Here is an 18144-nt window from a genome sequence, read left to right as displayed (position 1 = left end):
TAAGTTTTGGTTTATTCTTTCATTTTTGTTTTGTTATTAGCAAATATATATAGATATATATTCATATCCCTCCACTTTCTTAAAACCGATAACATACCTACATTGATGAAAACTATACATACTTTTCTCCACCTTACTTTGTTCACTTAACAATATATCCTGCAGATACATTCATGCAGCATATAGAAAATAATCTTAATTCCTTATTACTATTCCAGAGTACTCCAGTATGTTCATTCAACTAGTTCTCTAGGAATGGATATTAGCATCGTGGCCAGCTTTCCCAAAGCCAAAGCTTTTGAGAGTGAACAAATGATGAATAGTGTCTGGTGAATCTGAACCATCCAGCAGAAGACAGACAAACATTCGTTGGATTTGGCAATATGAAGGTCAAGGAAATCTTAACCAGGGCTAGGTTGTATATACACAACTTTCCCAGCAGTATGCAGTGGCCCTAGCTTAGCAAGAATAGTTTGGTTGCCCTAGTGCAAACTGAAATCAGGTTATAGTGGGTCACAGCGTGAATGGAATCTAAGAAAACGGAGACGGCAGGAAGTATAAACCGCTCTCTCAGGAAGTTTGGACAAGAAGGGACACAGAGTAGATAGAGAAATAAATAGAGAAATATGGGGAAGAAGAGTAGTTTTATTTTAGTGGCTCTTTTTTGTATGTTTATGAATGGTTGTGTAGATGTGTTTCTAGAATGGAAGATATTAGAAGCACATTTATTGTTTGGGGGAAGGGGCCATAAAGAGGAAAAGTTAACACGAGAAGGAAAAAAAGGAGTTGCTGGTGGAGAAACTCTGTAATTCTTTATTTTTGAAGAGAAGACTCAAGGTTGTTTAGAGTGTGGTTGGAAAATATAAATGTCTGACAAGCAATATATATATCTGTATATCTCTATCTATCTATCTATCTATCTATCTATCTATCTATCTATCTATCTCTATATACATATACCTATCTCCTAAAATTTACAGGAACTCAAGTCACCATGAAAAGGTAACTTTCCCTGGCCCAATCTTTGTCCTCCTGAAACTTATAGTAAATGAGGTGTTTATCCTTACTGCAGCATTCTCCCCTCTTTGGTCCATCGCCATCACTAACCCCTAGTCCAATCTACCATTTTCTCTTGTGACCACTGTAGAAGCCTCCTCCCTGGGCTACCTGATTTCACTTTGGATTCTTCTGTTGTTCTCACTTTTCTACAGAGAAGCCAGGAAAATGTAACCCAAATCCTGTGTCTGCCCTGCTTAAAACTATTCAATGACTATTTCCTGTCACACTTCAGATAAAATCCAAAGTCGTTATGAGAGGCTGCAAATGACCTATAATTTCTTCAGCTTCCTTCTCGTTGTCCACATCTCACCTCAAAGTTCTCCCCTCAGGTAGGTCCTCTCTGGCCACCCTATCTAAAGTAGAACCCTGGGGCGCCTGGGTGGCTCAGTCGGTTAAGCGACTGCCTTCGGCTCAGGTCATGATCCTGGAGTCCCGGGATCGAGTCCCGCATCGGGCTCCCTGCTCGGCAGGGAGTCTGCTTCTCCCCCTGACCCTCCCCCCTCTCGTGTGCTCTCGCTCTCTCATTCTCTCTCTTGCAAATAAATAAATAAAATCTTAAAAAAAAAAAGTAGAACCCTGGGACGCCTGGGTGTCTCAGTCTGCCTTTGGCTCAGGTCATGATCCCAGGGTCCTGGGATCCAGCCCCGCATCGGGGTCCCTGCTCAGCAGGAGCCTACTTCTCCCACCACTGCCTGCCGCTCCCCCAGCTTGTGCTCTCTTTCTCTGTCAAATAAATAAATAAAATCTTAAAAAAAAAAAAAAAAAAGTAGAACCCTGACCACTCCCTGAAGCTACTGTCACACTGCCCTGTTTTATGTCCTCAAAGCTTAAATGATCACATCTTAACTTACTTAGTCTTCCCCTGTTCATTGTCTGTCTCCCCAGTTAAAACATGTGCCAACCCAGAGTAAAAGCTGCTGTTCTTCAGAGTGCCTAAAATTGTACTGCCACATAGTAGGCACTCAACAAACATTTCCTGACTGAATTAATATTGTTCTTTGGCTTTTGCCAGGACCCTCTATAGTCATCTTCCCATCTTTTACTTATTATTTTCTCTCCTTTGGTTTTGCACAAGGCATTTTAACTCAGCAGTTATGGCTTTGAAGGTCCATCCAACTGCAAAAACTTTGAAATGGATAAAATTTGAGTTTGAACTCCTGAAAAACAAAATGCAAACTTTAGGGGACTTTAGTTAGGCAGAGTGGCATATTTCTGTGATAAACGGGGAAGAAAAAAAACCAACCAACCAACAACCAAAACGTGATCACTTTGTCTCAGGTGGAAAAGGGCAACATTGGGCTTCTTTTGAAGGATGAGCTAACTGGGTATATGCAGAGTAGACGATACAGAGTGAAGTAATCCTCTAGGAAACTGGAAGAGCATTCTGTGAGGGAATGACCTTTTTGATCCACAGCTGTGCCAGTAAATTGCAGCCTGTGGGCTGTTCCACTCTGCTGATGCCTGAGACTTTCCAGTTTGGAGGTAAAATATTAGCAAGCCAATTTGGCCACAAGTCTATGGCTAAATGTTGCAATACACTTTATAATTAAGAAAGATCATATTTTGAGTTCCATCTGTCTGACTTCTGGGTTTGGTTCTGGTTTGTCTCCATACTCAGGACAGGAAGCAAATGTTATTTATTGACCATCCTCCGAAAAATCCTGGACAGAGCTCAAACGTGGTTGGGTCAGTTGGATACCCGAGGCTTCTAGATTGATCGCTACTGATCAGTGTTTTTATTTTCAAATAAGGATCATCATCTCAACTGTGGCATTTGGATAACATTAGCCACAGTAAATCCTACAAGGCAAGATTTTTAAAAGAAAAACCTTTTAAACAACAACAACATAAAGCCCCCACCTACTATCTTCAATTATATAATGGACTTTAAAGGTGACAAAACAACACTAAAAATTTCTGTCCTAAAATGTACTATCCAGAGAAATAAAAACTTAAAGGAAACTTTAATGTAAAATTTCAAAGGCTTCTTCTTGTCCATTTATCCCAATAACAGAAAAAGAAAAATCTAAGATACACTTTACAACTCTAATTCACATGTGACTTTGTTTCTGGTGCTCATTTCTAAATAACCTAAATTCTATTTTAGAGGCAAGAGCCCTAGGGTAGGGTCATGTTCACAAGCCCTTGAGATTTTCTTCTTGTTTTTGGCTCAGCTCCTGAAATCATTCTTCTTATTGCCTCCTTCAAACCAAAAGGAAGGCATTCTTTGTCCCTATCAGTGTTGTGTTTTTAAGGGCCTGTTTGTGTTCAAAAGAAAAGCAGAAAAGACCTACCTGGGGAGTCTCTTCTTTAAGAGTGAAAAACTATTGATTCTTCCTCATAACCGGCAGGAGAAAATGTTCCACTTTACCACTTTACTCTCTTCCCAGGAATACATTTTGGAAGAAGAAATTATTTTAAACGATTTTTTGATACCTCGGTGAAGTTATACCTTAGCTTAGAAAAGCTGCTCTGTCTTAGGCAGGGCCTGATCCCACACTTGCCTCAAATACAAACAGAGGGGCTGTTTCTGCATGTGTTTCTGCACAGCTTACCAGAACAGACTATTTTTTTATGCAAAACCTTTTCAAGTTCCTGAAGAGACATTTACAATATTTTCATGCCATCCCTGACTGACTACCAAAGAACAACTTGTACGTTCTCTGAGGAAATATCAAAACACAGTGTAAGTGCATATGCCCAACATTTCTATAGAATAAAGAGAGGGCGATTATTAATATACCAAGAACTTCAAAAGATTGCCTGCCTAAGTGTTCACAAGTCTTAGCCATTCTAGTTGGAAATAAATGACAAATATAATAAGGCAAAATAAAAAACTTTCTGGGACTCCTAGTCACCTATCCAATATTCAGTGGTGTGCTGATAAATGTTTGACAACTGGCTTTTTTTTTTTTTTTTAAAGGCCTTAATTTGTGGTGTTTGCCAATTTTTGTGGTGTAAAGGCTCCCACTGTGACCAATTTCAGGCTATCGTGGTGTTTAACAACCGGCTTGTTAAAACAAAAACAAAACAAACAAACAAACAAAAAAACAGCTGAAAATCTAACCATCAGCTCTCATAAGCCGGTATGAACCATGTGGAGCACATCATTGCGTTCATCCTTCTCCTTCTTCATCACTAGCAGAGACACCATCTGTTGTGGCAGTTTTCTAGGATTAAAAACAAAAGATGACATTTCCCAGCCATCTTGGCAAACAGAGGGGGCCATATGACAATATTTACTAATGAGAAGTAAGCAGGTGTCTTGGTAGTAGTGATGGCCCTACCGCAGATGGTGGTGGTAGTGTGTGTTCCTTAAAGGGGCTCTGGCCTCAGTTTACCCTTTTTGTCCTCGTCCTTTTCTTTTTCCAGCCTGGAATGCAGACATGATGACTTGAGCCGCAGCAACCATTTAATAATCAACAACAAGGGAGAGGACAAGGAAATCACAGAGATCTCGGCCCAGACATCTTTGAGTTGCCTTCCCACCTCTGGAATTCCTATTTCCGATCTTCTTTTTGCAAGAGATAAAGTAAATTTATTTATTGCTTAAGCCACTGACATTTAGCTTTCGTGTTAAAGGCAGCCAAATCTAGCCTTTGAACTTGGGCAAACTTGCCAGTGGATGCGGGCTGAGTGAAGAGAAATCATCACCAGAAGCAAAACTATTTAAGATTTTTTTTGAAATCGGGTATTCGTTAAAACTTAAAAACTGACCAGTCTACTAAATACTTTGTCGGTATGAGTCCATCTAAAACACTTGACCTCAGAGGCAGAAATTGCGCCCAGCCTACTGACTACCTTTATCGAACACATACAATATACCAGATACCAAGCCCGTTGGAGGCATTACATGCTGTGTGACCTTAGACAAGGCGCTTCACATCATGCTGCTTCATTTTCTTCATCTGCAAAATGGAGATAACATGATACCTATATCATTGGGTTGTTCTGAAGGATAAAGGAGTTAATAACATGTATGTAAGGTGCTCGAAACAATGCCTGGAAAATTGGAAACACTCAATATGTATTAGCTATTACCGTCATCACTATGGTTCCCCACAAACCCTATTCAGTAGGTGCTGATACCACCAGCGCATGAGGATAGTGGTATCTGTCTCATAGCAAGGCTCTCCGACTGTAAGATGATGCCTCTCAGGTGTTTACATTGCTCCAGGTGAATGCTCGGTAAACTCTAGCTATTATGAATTTGATATATAACAGCAGTGGAATGTAGCCCTTTTCATGAGATTTGTGCCAAAATATTGTGTCAGTGAAGAGGGAAAAAAACTAGCCGTTTGTGGGAGAAAAGGCTAGTCATTATTCATCCAACTCTACAATGTATTGTGGGGCCTCGTGATATGTATGTAGTTAATGAGTCGAAGGACGAGTGCTACGTGACGTGCGACACATAGCTACCGAGAGCATGGGGCACAGCGCGAGGAAGGGAGCAGAGAAGGCCTTGGGGATGAAGCTTTGGTATGGAGAAGAGATTACTCTGGATTGGGAGGCCCAGAATTGGACTTGATTCTACCATTTACTAGTTCTTTGACCTTGGGCAAATTATGGAACTTCGCTAGACTTCACTTCCTTCATTTGTTAAGATGAGGATTTTGAGATCAATAAACCCATCCATCCCAGCCTTAAGAAGTATTTTTGTTTGTTTGTTTGTTTGTTTAATGGCTAGGAGATGATGTTGGACCTTAAAGAACAGGTGGAATTTTGAAAACTGGAGATGCTGGGATCATATAGCAGTATGAACAAAAAAAAAATTGGAAGAATACCATTGCAAATTTGCCTGTGTTTCTGTGGGAGAATGAAGGAGACCAGGCAGGAAAATGTGGGTCTGGGTCATACTTCAAGGGACCTTGGGTACCAGGCCTCAGAGTTAGAGTCTATTGGGAGGCACTGCTGACCCATTGAACTTCTTGATCAGGGGAATGACATGGACAAACAACTCCTTGTGGGAGATTATTCAGCAATTAGAATGATACAAGGGTCACTGGAGGCATGGAGGAGAGTCTGAGGGCCACTGTAGAGGTCTAGGCACAAGATCCAAGTACCTGGGGGCAATGGGAAAGGAAGGACGTGAGATCATTTGGAGAAAGATGTGAACATCTTAGGGAAGGAATGAACCCATGGAAACTTCTCCCCATATGACTACCTGGCAAGGAGTAGATGTGACAAGTCAGCAGTTTAGTGTGGGGGCACAAACTTGGGTCTGAACATTTGTTAGAAATATCAGTTGGAACAATAGGTAGCAAACTCATAAAATTGGGGTCAGTCTTTGTTAATAATGGTCAAGTTAACAGAGATCAGGTAAGCAGAAAATGCTGTCTGTATTATATTTTAGGAGTTCAGTAGCATTAATATTCACTGGGAGGCTCTGGGGAATAACAGCATTGAAGTTCTGTGCGGCAGGCAAATGGAGGAAGAAATAGTCTTCCAGGGCCTGTGTCTAGATGCTGTAAACACTGTCCTGCCTGACCCCTGCTTGGAAATGGGGTCCCAGAGAATAATTCTGCTAAGCAAAGATTATAGAACATCGCACAACCTTCAGAAACTGTGGGGATTCCTATAAAATTCTGTCACAATAATAATTACTATAAAATGTTCACACAGAACTTGTAGCGTACAAACTGTTAAGAAACTCTTAGAGGGGCGCCTCGGTGGCTCAGTTAGTTAAAGCGTCTGCCCTCAGCTCAGGTCATGATCCCGGAGTCCCCGGATTGAGCCCCACGTCAGGCTCCCTGCTCACTGGGGAGTCTGCTTCTTCTTCTGCCCCTCACTCCACTCATGCTCTCTCTCTCAATCTCTCTCTCTCAAATAAATAATAAATAAAATCTTTAAAAAAAAAAAAAAGATGTTTTTTTAAAAAAACAAACTCTTAGAAAAAGGGCTAACAACTTTTTTGCAAATTCTTAGCATTTATAATTAGAAATTTTAAATTAGAAGTTTAAATACACTTAAATAAGTAATAAATTAGAAATTCAGACTTGGGAGCGAAGGCAATCATGAGAAAGAAGCCCTACCGCGAAGTATGCCCTACTTTAAGAAAAACACCAATTGGAATTTTCACCACAGTTCAATTAGATATTTATTCTTTCAGCAGACCTGTGATAGGTCTGTGTAAACTTTGGGCATGCAGAGGGGAAACAAGTAGACACAGTTCCCACCCTCATATTACTTAGAAGGCAGGTAGGGTATTCCCACGGATATACAAAACAGCATGCCTAAACACATTCCTAATCACAAGCAGCCAAAAACTCTGGAGGAAAAGGTGTGATGAGAGAATAGAGGGATTTCAACATCAAAAATTCATAATTTGCACTTTTCCCCCAACTCTAGTTATCACTGGAACATTCCTGTTTAATGTCTGGAATACCGCACCAGTGATCCTTGGTGGGCTCACTCCAGGGAAATTGATTCATTTAAATTCACTTAAGGAGCTGTTACACAAATCCTACATTACACTTATTTTTCTATTGAGTAGAACCATCTCTTAAAATAAATTCCTGGGTTCATATTTTGAATATTTAATATTTGCAGCCAATTTTAAGGGCTCGCCTTATTATAAATGATTAGTGGTTGTTTTTTGTTTTTGTTTTTTAAACAAGGTAGCTCAATAGCATTATTAGTTTGTCTTCAGTTCCTTGATACCTCCTTTTCTTTGAAGAACTTGTCCTTCTCCCTGCCTTAGCCACCCACTTTCTCTGGTCACACTGCTAGATCCTGGCATTTCCCCAAACTTCCCCAGCTCCGTAATTTCAAGCATCCCATTCTCAGACTGTTCCCAGCATTTGGGAGTGGGTCCCAACTCGGGCAATCCTTGGACTCCATGGGACCTTCAATCCATTGATCCTATCACCTTTCCTTTGTTCTCTACTCCTTTATGTCCTCACCTCCCTCCTTCCCACAGCCCGCCACAGTCACTCCTCTGCCCACACCCTCTGCTCTCTGACCCTCTTTCCCTCCATCACACCCACCTGCAAAACCCTAGCGCTGTCCCTTTAGGCCGACATGGCTGGAGAAAAATCCACAGCCCTGCTGACTGTGGTCTTGCTTTAAATTCATGACCACTAACCTCAAATGGGCACTTAATAGCACTGCCTGGCAATCCTACCACATTTGCCTTGTTCCTTTGCTCTCAAACTCTCCCAGAAGATAACTCTTTCCTATCTGCTTCTCTCTCTCCCAACCTCCTTAGTCTCTCCCACCCTCACCATTCTCAGGAAGTAGGGTCCGTGGCTATTTCACCAAGATAAGAGAAGCAGTAGAAGAGAATTTCCCTATGTTCCCGCCTCTGCAGCCGCTGGCACTGGTGCACCTGGACCCACACACTCTCTTCCCTCCTGTGCCTAGCTTCTCCCTGTGTCAGTGACCTGGCCTCCTGGCTTTTTGGCAAATGGGTTAAGTAGACTGAGGTTCAGGGGCTTTGCACTTGCTCTTCACTCTGCTTGGGAGTTCGGAGACCCTCCTCCTAGATCAGTGGCATGCCCCCTCTCTTCCTCCAAGACCTCTTATTCGGGAGCTTTACCCTACCCCTATAGAAATAGCAACCTCCCCCATTCCCAATCCTTTCTACCTTGCCTCTTCCATCCCATGTACCACCCACTACCTAGCATATTTGTGTATTTATTATTATTTGTCTTCTTTGATGAGAGCAGGGATTTTTATCTGTGTAGTTTGCCACTATATGCCCTGTAATTAGAACAGTGCTCCACTCATTCGTTCGTTCATTCATTCATTCATTCAACAGGTGTTTAATAAGCTCCTACAGGGTGCTAGATACTACTCTAGGCTCTGGGAGAATAACAATGAACAGAACAGACTAAAAGTCCTGCTCTTTTGGCTAAGAAGGTAGTTAGGTAGTGATAGGGAAAGAGGGTTATAAAATACGGGTGTTTGGGAGGGGTGGGTAGAATTTTAGATAGAGTGGCCAGGGTAGGCCTCATTGAGAGTGGAACACTTGGGTGAAGACCTGCGGGAGTTGAGGGAGGGGAGGAGACAGCTAGTGTGGAGGCCCTGAGGTGGGACTGTGCCCAGGTTGCTCCAGGACTTGTGAGGAGGAGGCCAGTCTGACTTGAGGAAGTAGGCAAGGGAGAGAGGTAGGAGACCAGGTGAGAATGGGAAAGGAAGAGTCAGGAGGGCAGATCAGGTAGGGTTTTGTATACATTGTGAGAACTCTTGTTCTGAATGAAATGGGGAGCCAAGGGAAGATTTTTTCATACAATGATATTAAAACACAAGCCATATTCAAGCTTTGACAATTGTCCCAATAATGTCCTTTTAAAAAAAGTATCCAAGTTTTTATTACCATTTAAAGAAATAACTTGACAAAGGGCAAAATCAAATTGCAAAGCATGTATAGTATTCATAATTATCATTTGTGGCTACTAGGACTGCTCTAAGAAAGGTCATGTGTAGGTTAAAATGTAATAATTTTATAATTTTTATAACATAAAAAATAAGTGTTATCATGTCATTTTATAACTTCCCCCACAGTCCTGGATCCAATCAAGGATCACACACTGCATTTAGTTGTCATGTCTTTTTTAAACAGCTTTATTGAAATAAAATTCACATACCATATAATTTACCCATTTAAAGTGTACGATTCAATGGCTTTTAGTATATCCACAGAGTTGTGTAACTACCATCACAGAATAATTTTAGAACACTTTTTTTTATCCCCAAAAAGAAACTCTGTAACCTTTAGCTATCACTCCTCCCCAACTTCCCTACTGCCCCAAACACAGGCAACCACCATTCTACTTTCTGTCTCTATAGACAGGCCTCTTCTGGAACTTCATATAAATGAAAGCATCCAATACGTGGTCTCTGTGTCTGGCTTCTTTCATGTAGCATAATGTTTTCAAGGTTCATTCGTGCAGCATGTGTCAGTATTTCATTCTTTTTAATGACTGAATAATGTTCCATTGTGTATATAGCACATTCTATTTATCAGGAAGGGGTTTTGAGCAGAGGAGTGACCTGATCTGAGTGGCATTTCACAAGGCTCACTCCAGCTGTTGTTCCAAGGAGCAGAGAATGATGAACTGTGTCAAATGATGCTTTTAGGGGAAATAAGATGAGGCCCAAGATTCGACCAGTAAGTGCTCAAATAGTTTAACGAAGAAATTAACTGAAATATTCCGATCTATAGTTTATAAATGGTATTTTATGTGTTTTATGGGATTTGTTGCATTTCCTTTGAATAATTAAACATGAAATGCAGAAATAAATTAAGAAATAAGAATTTAAAATAGAATGTGGGCATGTAAAGGTCCATGAACAATTGGAGAGTACTATTAACTTACCTTGGTCTTTGATATTTTCTTTATATTGATGGTAATGATTCTTTGGGTTCATGAGAAATTTATTCCTCAGAGTAATTATTCCTCTCTAAACATAACTCAACATTATGGTAATTATCCAAGATTTCATGCCAGCTTCCAGAGAGCTAGCCAAGGGAAAAATTAATTCTTACAAAAAGATATGCTCAATGTCTATGCAGATTAGATGAGAGCCAGCTTGTTTTTATTTTAGGGGGTTGGTGTCATATAAAAGATAGTAGAAATTGGATCAAAAATTGAGTTCCATTGTGGCATCTGTCATTATTTGGAACAACTAGGTTACCTACTCGAATCATTAGATACTGAACTGGCACAAAGCACATTTATTGATTCGGGGTTTGGTATAAGCACATGCAATAGTACCAGGCTATCCAATTCTGGGTACGTGCAACTGCCGGGGCTCGCAGAACATCGGAAAGTTAGTGAAGGGCAATGGAAACTAGACATGACAAGGGGAGCCTCGAAAGATAATTGTCAAAAACGCACTCCACGTTTAACGATAGGGTTCGGAGGGCGCGGTAGACGGGTGATGAGCAGTTCAGAAAATAAATACTGAACACCGAACTTCATTTGAGGATAATGCACCAAGTCCGCTCCACCGGGACTAAAGGAAGCAGGAGGAGGAAAGTTGTTTTTTTCTCCTCGGAATAAATGGGGCGTGGGGCCGCAGGCGGGGGGTGGGGGTGGGGGGTGACTGGCCCCGCGGCCCCGCGCTCGCGCTAACCGGCCGGGAATTTGGAGAGGATCCCTGGTCGCGCGGCGGCGGCGGCGGCGGCGGCGCGCGGGTGCGCGTGTGAGCGAGCGAGCGAGCGTGCGGGCGGGCGAGTGCGCCGGGTATTGGCAGCCGAGGAGTGGAGGCTGGGCGGCTCCGACTCCCTGACGCCAGCGCGACCAGATCAATCCAGGCTCCGGGAGCGAGCGAGCGAGCGGGCGGGCGGGCGGGAGGAGGAAGGAGAGGCCGAGCGGCTCAGCCCGGGCCGAGGCGCGGGGAGGGACCCTGCGAGCGCAGCGCGGCGCAGCGCCCCGCCGGCGGGACCGGGGCCGTGGGAGCCCGCTCGCCCGGTCACTCGTGCGCCCGCGCGGACGGGCGCGCCGCCAACCCGGTAAAACGAAACAGACCCGAACCCAACTTTCTCCTTTGCCGCGTCCCCGCCCTCCCTCGGCGCCAGGGCTTTCCAGCGCCGCCGCCGCCTCTTGTGGGGCAAGCGCGGGCCCGCGGCGCTGCCGCGGTTGTGCGGGGCCGGTGACGCGGGCCGCGGCGGGGAGGGGGCTCTTCCCCGCGTGGGGCGGACTGGGGGACCCCCCCCATGATGGCGCCTCCCGACCGCTCCGAGGAGCGAACCTGCCACCTCCTCCTGCTCTGGCGCCCCGCCGGCCGGGCAGGGCTCGCCGGGGTTCCCCTCGCGTCTTTGTTGGGTCTGCGGTGGGGAAGCCGCGCTCCTCGGCCCCGAGCCTCGCCCCCGGCCCTGGCAGCGGCGGGACCTCGCCTCCCGCCCTCCCCCTCCGCCCGCTCCCCGTTTCTCTTTCCCTTTCCGCAGCCGGGCCGAGGCCCGTCCGCGCTGCCCGCGGGCCCATTGTGTCCCGCGCCGGCCCGGGCGACCCTTGCGGGAGTTGGGGGGCAGCGGCGGGCGCTGCCCTGTGCGCGGTCGGCGCCTCGCGGAGCGGGTCTGGCACGAGGGGGACACCTGGTGCCCCGCGCCCCTCCGCATCCCAGACGGGGTCCTTTCTCTGCCCCAACGAGCCTCCTGGGGGTCGAGGTCAAGGAAAGTTCGCACCGAAATTCCTAATTTATTCAAAGGCTTGGCGGCGGCGCGTAATTTTTTTTTTTTTTTCCTCTTCCGCCTACACCCAGTGCGTCTCCCAAGTGTCGTCTCATTCCTTTCCCTTTACCGGATTCGATTGCCTCACTGCATGTGTATTTGTGAGTTCGCTGTTGAACAACTGTTCATTTACTCCACTCTCTGTCTTTGTTAGCGTTTCTCGGGGTGGTTGCCGTAGGAAGGTGGCGGGGGGAGTGGGTGTGAGAGAGACAGACATGGGCTTGTTTTTCTAGTTGCTTAATATACATGTGGGCTTAAAGGGAGAACGTTTCCTTGATGTACTTTAGGAAGGGAGGACGAACAAATGCCTGCCGGATCTTACAAGTACAGTAGCTGCGGCTTTTGTTTATTTTGAGGCGCATACGATTTTTCGATCTACTGTGCAAGATAGCCAGTGAGACGCTTCCCTGCTGGAAATTGAGGCGCATCTCAGCACCATCTCCTTGAGAAAGCATCGTTTTCGTGAGTGCTGGGGCAGCTGGCCTTTTCCTTTGCCCTCCTGTTCTCTTCTTTCCGTTGTATCTGAAGTTTCAGAGTGTGTGGAATGATACAGAAGTCGCATGATTTCAGTATGTCATCCTGTTGCTGAAACTCTTGGCACCTCAATCACAGAATGCCTTCATTTCAGAACATTTCTTGCTCTGATTGCCTGTGGTGGGTAACATGCCTACTTTCAGTAACAATGAGAAAACTGTTCCCTGCCCATGTTGACTTTTCATCTTGTTTCTAATTACCACTTTACGTTTTATGGGAGGTAGCTGAGCTGTATTGGAACCACTATTTCAAAACAAAACAAAAAAATCGAGGCAGGACCCAGGTTCAGGGCCCCAGCATTTTCATGTAGTAGAAATATTTTGCATTATTGTTATTCTGATGTAGGTGCCAGGCCTCAGTATGCTGAACTGATTAAGGTGTTTGTCCTTCTCTCTCCCTCTCTTTCCCATTTGCAGTTATCTGATATTTCTCTGCAGGTGGTATACATTTGTATGATATTGCAGTTCTTAGGAAACTGTAACCAGGGTCTTGAGAGATGATTTTCTAGAGGTGGGTGATGCCAGAGCCTCTGGAGGATCCAGGCAGGATCGGGTTTCTTCTGAGGGTAGGGATTTGTCCTTGATTTAGTTTTGACCCCTCCAACCACAGGTAGGTAACCAAATACATTTTTCCTTTTTGTAGTATCCATTGGTTTTATACCCTTGAAGAGCTGATGACCTTTGCATTTTAGAGAAATGACCGTTTTTTAGGCAATTAAAAATGTTAACCTCTTACAGCGCTTGGAATTTAAGTAATTTTTTCCTACTAAGTTCATTAAAGCATTAAGTAAATCCCATTTTCCCACATACAATTTATCAGTTAAAAACTAAATTTCAGTTTGTGATTTTGATTTATAGTAATTCTGGTTCAAAGATAAAATTTAATGACTTGGTTAGATAGGAAGAAGAAGAGACTGGGGTGTAATTAGATGACTATATTTAAGCTGTAGTTGCCTACATAATCAAGGCCAAGTTTTGTGTGTATAAAAGATCTCATTTGTGTAGTCTTACAAGGCTAATGGAGGCATCGTTGAGACTTTATAAATAATGTAAGTTGTGTATAATGTAGAGTCTCCAGAGACAGCAGAGAAAGCATCATTACCAGCCTTTTCAACCTGCTTGAGATCTTAAATTGATTTACAGCACTGAACTGGTGCAAAATGATACATCAGGATGACATGGGGTCAGCCTGTAAAAGTCTATGATGTCAGCCTATTAGTTCAGTCATCATAATTAAACCATATTACAGGGGCAGCTAAGCAGGAGTCTGGCGTTATACTTCAGATATGGGTGGTACATGGATTTTGTTTATAGTGGAAAGGCTGAGCTGCCCAGGAACACTAGTGTTTCTGAGAGAGGGAAAGGCTTACAGAACTCTGAATTTCTGAAGAAATTGAAGATAAACGAAAGGATATTCAGTCTGCATTGTCTAAGTAGCTTTCCATTTGGTAGGGGAGAGACAGATGCACTGGGGGTTCTGATAAGGACCTTTGCAGCTCTTGATCCTGTGTACTGAATCAGGCTTCATGTGAGCTTGAATTTAACGTGGCCTTAGGGACCTTCTTAGGGTCCACGTACTTCTTATCTCTGATCCTTTCATTAATACTGAGTTGCACAGTATTGATTGATCAGCTGGCATGTTATTTCTTTAACTAGTCACGGTTACCAGGTCTCCAGTGAAAGCAAAGATATTTGAATTGAATGTATGAACAGTTCAGGAAAAGAAGACTTGTTTTTTGATGAAATTTCTGGCAATCTTTATTCAGTTTATGGGTCATCTGGGGAGGTGCTATCCAATAAGGTAGCTATAGCTACATATGGGTATTTAAATATAAGTAAAATTGAAATTCACCTTCTCAGTAGCACTAGCCACATGTGGCTAGGGGCTACCATATTGGACAATGTATATTGAACATTTCCATTTTCACAGAAGGGTCTGCTGGACAGTGCTGCCCTAGGACCTTTGCTTCTGCTTTTCCTTTCTACTCCTCTTTCAGCTACTTCTCTGCTTACTACTTCTAATGAGTTTGTGGGGTCAGGAAAAGTAAGGGATGTATCATTAATTTTTCCAACTACTAGTTGCTCTTGATAAAATAAAAAACTGGAAGTGATAATTGAAGTACTGGCTAAAATGAGATTGATTTTTCTCTGGATCATATTTATCATAGACCCTAATTTGGTTTAGAATGTAGTTAATATTTTTCTGAGTTTTTACTGTATGCTTATTTTTAATACTCATACCTTATTGAAACCCCAAAACTTACATAAGTACTGTTGTTATCACATTTTACAGGCAAAGAAACTTGAGTTCGGGGTGATTCAGTGTCTTGCCTCAGGCTACATAACTAGTGAGTGATTATGATTTATAATCTTAGCTGGGTTATGAACAGGCAGTCTGACTCTAGAGCCTCACTTTTAACTAATTAACTATATATGTATATATTTTTTAATTTATATTTATATGTATACTTTTTCTGTCCAGAATATTCAAATAATCATTGTTCTGCTGGGTTTTACTATTCCAGTATGGATATGACTTGACTTTTATTTTTTAGGCTTTTAGACAGATTTGCCCTCTGTTGTGCTTTTCCGGGCTGTCTTCTTTTGAGTGCTTAAGAAGAAACATAATGTTTACATTATACATATTTAAGCAGAACATAATTGGAAGAATAAATCTGACAAAAAAGTAAGGCATTTCAGTGCTGAATTATTTTCATCTCTGCTTTTCTGGATAATTCCTGCCACTTTCCCCATGTGTTTTTTCTTGTAATATCACAAGCTGATGGTAGTGAAGAGAAAAGTTCTACTAGTTCAGTTTATCTCATCAAAATTAGTCTTCTCTTAGCTGTTAGATCCTGTACTTTGAGATGAAAATAGTTCATGGCAAATCCTGGAATTTTTTTTTTCCACATTTAATGTCTACTTTTTTGTAGTCTAGGCAGTTACTCTAAACCCTTTTTTTTTTTTTGGTCAGGCTGTTTAAGAATCTGATGAAACCATGGATCCAGTATCTGCTCATTCCCATCCTCCAATCCAAAGATCCTCCAATGCAAAAATGTTTATATGCCCTGGTGAGCTTGTATACACAAGTACCCAAATTGCATGATATTTCAGGTGAAGGACATCCATGGAATAGTCTTGCCAAGTGCGTTCATAAACATTAAGATGTGTAATTTCCTTTGTAGAGAATAGAGATATTTAGTGTTAAAAGCTGCTTTGAAGATTTTCTAATCCTGTTGGTTCCTATCAAGCTAAGCAATCTGAGGCCCAGAGAAAACAGCCAACTTGCCTAGAGTCACTCACCTAAGTGACTAGAAGAGGGAAAGCCAGAACCCAGACCACTCTTACAGTTGTTGAGTTCTCATTTGTTTATCCTTTCCTTCCACGCTCATTGTGTTACTAAGGTTTTGCTCTGAGCATATCCAGTGTAATTTTGGGAGGGGAGGAAAGGATAAGTTTTGGCCTGGCATCAACTTTTTTGTACCTAACATTGAGCCGAATAAGAATCAAGTCTGACAATCTCAGAGATATTTTTTACAGATTAAAATTGATATTTTTCATTGTAGAGGTGGAAAGGAAAAGCCCTATGTCTCATTTAATCAATGGGACCTTGCTAGAAAATGGGAGATCTAAGATTGTATCAAGATCAAATTAAATCAGTCAGTTCTGCTCTACGAATTTTCTCTCTCGACTCTAAAAAGCAAATTACGTTCTTAACCAAAAGCTAAAGTTTAGAGTATTTAAGGAAGGAGCTAGCAGGTATTAGGGAGAGAATTGGAACGATCTGAGGAGAAGAAGGATAATTTACCTACAAGGAGGTAGAGGAATTTGATATTAAGTCATAAAATGAGGCTGATGAAGTATTCTCTGTAATGGTACTTCTATATGTGGTTTTACTGTTCTTTCTTTCTTTCTCTCCTCCTCCCTTTCTCTACCAGACTACCAGTTTATTATAAAGGATTCAGCTCAGGAACAGCAGAAGGAAGAAGGGCAGAGGGGAAGGTACAGAGGAAGGGGTGAGGAGCTTCTGTGTCCTCTCCAGGCCTGCCACTCTCCTAGCACTTTGATGTGTTCAACAACTTGGAAGCTCTGGTTTCATTTTTTGTACCAAGATTAGCAGGGGATGCTTTGATAACAAATAAGGGCATCACCTTTTTCCTCCAAACTGAAATCTCTTGGCTCTTTATATTCCTTTTCTGCTGTTACCTGGTAGTGCAGATAGTGGTGATCTGTAATCTGATTTGCAGCAAAAATACCTGAAGAGTTTTTAACACTTACTCCAGAGTAAATTTATTTAAAAAAAAAAAAAAAAAAAACAAAGCTAAGTAGCATGAATGTAATTACTTAAAATCTAAATTAAAATCTTCATTTTGGTATGCGTTACTAAGATGGAGTCAGTTTTAGAGATGTACAACAAGTCCTATCAGGTAAAAAAGTAACATTTTACAGGTACTGCTGGCTGATAGGAAGAAACGAACAGCCTGTAGAACATTCATTTATGTAAGAGGGGCTGTTTTCAGACAGAAAAAGCCAAGACTTTCATAAATAGTTTAACTCCAGTGATCACATCAGAGTTTTAGGAAGATACTGGGAACTGCAGTATTTGAGCAGGTTTACATCTTTATAGTTTTTGTTATAAGCTTAAATCAGAACTCAAATCAAGACTCCCGCTTGAAAATAAAGCATCCAGCTTTTGAAGGTTTGAGGGAATCCTTACCTGGCCATTTCCCCCAAATCTCTGCTCAGTTCTAGTATTCAGATAAGGAGCCTTGTTCCCTTGTTAGGAACCCAAATCTATGGTGTGGTGGATTGGTTTCTTAATTATTTTTCTTGAGACAATAATCTTGAATTTAAAGAACACATACATACACAGCAGTTATGCGTCTATATGCTGTTGAGCTCGGAATATAGATAAATATTCACTATGTCATATTTGCAAAGAGGATAGAAGGGTCTAGCTATTGATTCAAAAATATATTTAGATACATAATTTTTAAATATTTTATTTGTAGTTTCTCCTTAATTTTAGGGTAGCCGTACAATAGATATTTTTTTCTATAATCTCAGATAGTTAGGGTAGTTACTCAAACCGTTCATTCATTTTCCTTTCCTTGTCTGTCTTTTGTGGTTTCTTTGCGGTGTGCTTATGCAAAGTGGAAGTATTTCAGACCTTTAAGGTTTTTTTTTTTCTTTCAGTTTCAAACACCACAAGAAAAAAAAGGAACTAATTATCTTTCAAGTATTATAATTAGGCATTAAATTAAGTCATTTAGTTAGCTAAATACATGATCTTTTGTTTGTTTAGATTGAAAGAAAACGTATCTTTTTAATGGAAGAAGGATATTATGTATACCATTAATTTGATAATTTTGATTC

General features: G+C 42.0%; 2 protein-coding genes across 10 annotated transcripts in view; both read left to right on the top strand.

Moving 5' to 3' along the window:
* Positions 1–255: 255 nt before the first annotated feature.
* LOC118022542 (translation initiation factor IF-2-like) lies at positions 256–17726 on the top strand. Its single transcript, XM_035023257.1, has 4 exons — positions 256–329; positions 4432–4591; positions 6413–6526; positions 11425–17726. The coding sequence occupies exons 1-4, from the start codon at positions 256–258 to the stop codon at positions 12466–12468; spliced, it is 1392 nt and encodes a 463-aa protein (XP_034879148.1). The 3' UTR covers positions 12469–17726.
* The window catches only part of SMAD1 (SMAD family member 1), a 105792-nt gene continuing 98909 nt past the window's right edge, over positions 11262–18144 (top strand). For 4 of the 9 annotated variants that reach the window (XM_035022973.1, XM_035022969.1, XM_035022972.1 and 1 more), the window contains exon 1: positions 12259–12697. The gene's annotated coding sequence lies outside the window, so the exon portion shown is untranslated. Of the gene's footprint in view, positions 11519–12256; positions 12890–18144 lie in introns of those variants that run through there. The other 5 variants (XM_035022974.1, XM_035022975.1, XM_035022983.1 and 2 more) reach the window with 5 other exon arrangements.

The sequence above is a fragment of the Mirounga leonina genome, unplaced genomic scaffold, assembly GCF_011800145.1.
Source record: "Mirounga leonina isolate KUSES-001 unplaced genomic scaffold, KU_Mleo_1.0 Mir_176, whole genome shotgun sequence".
Taxonomy (NCBI): Eukaryota; Metazoa; Chordata; class Mammalia; order Carnivora; family Phocidae; genus Mirounga; species Mirounga leonina.
This window is presented reverse-complemented; position numbering and strand designations above follow the sequence as displayed.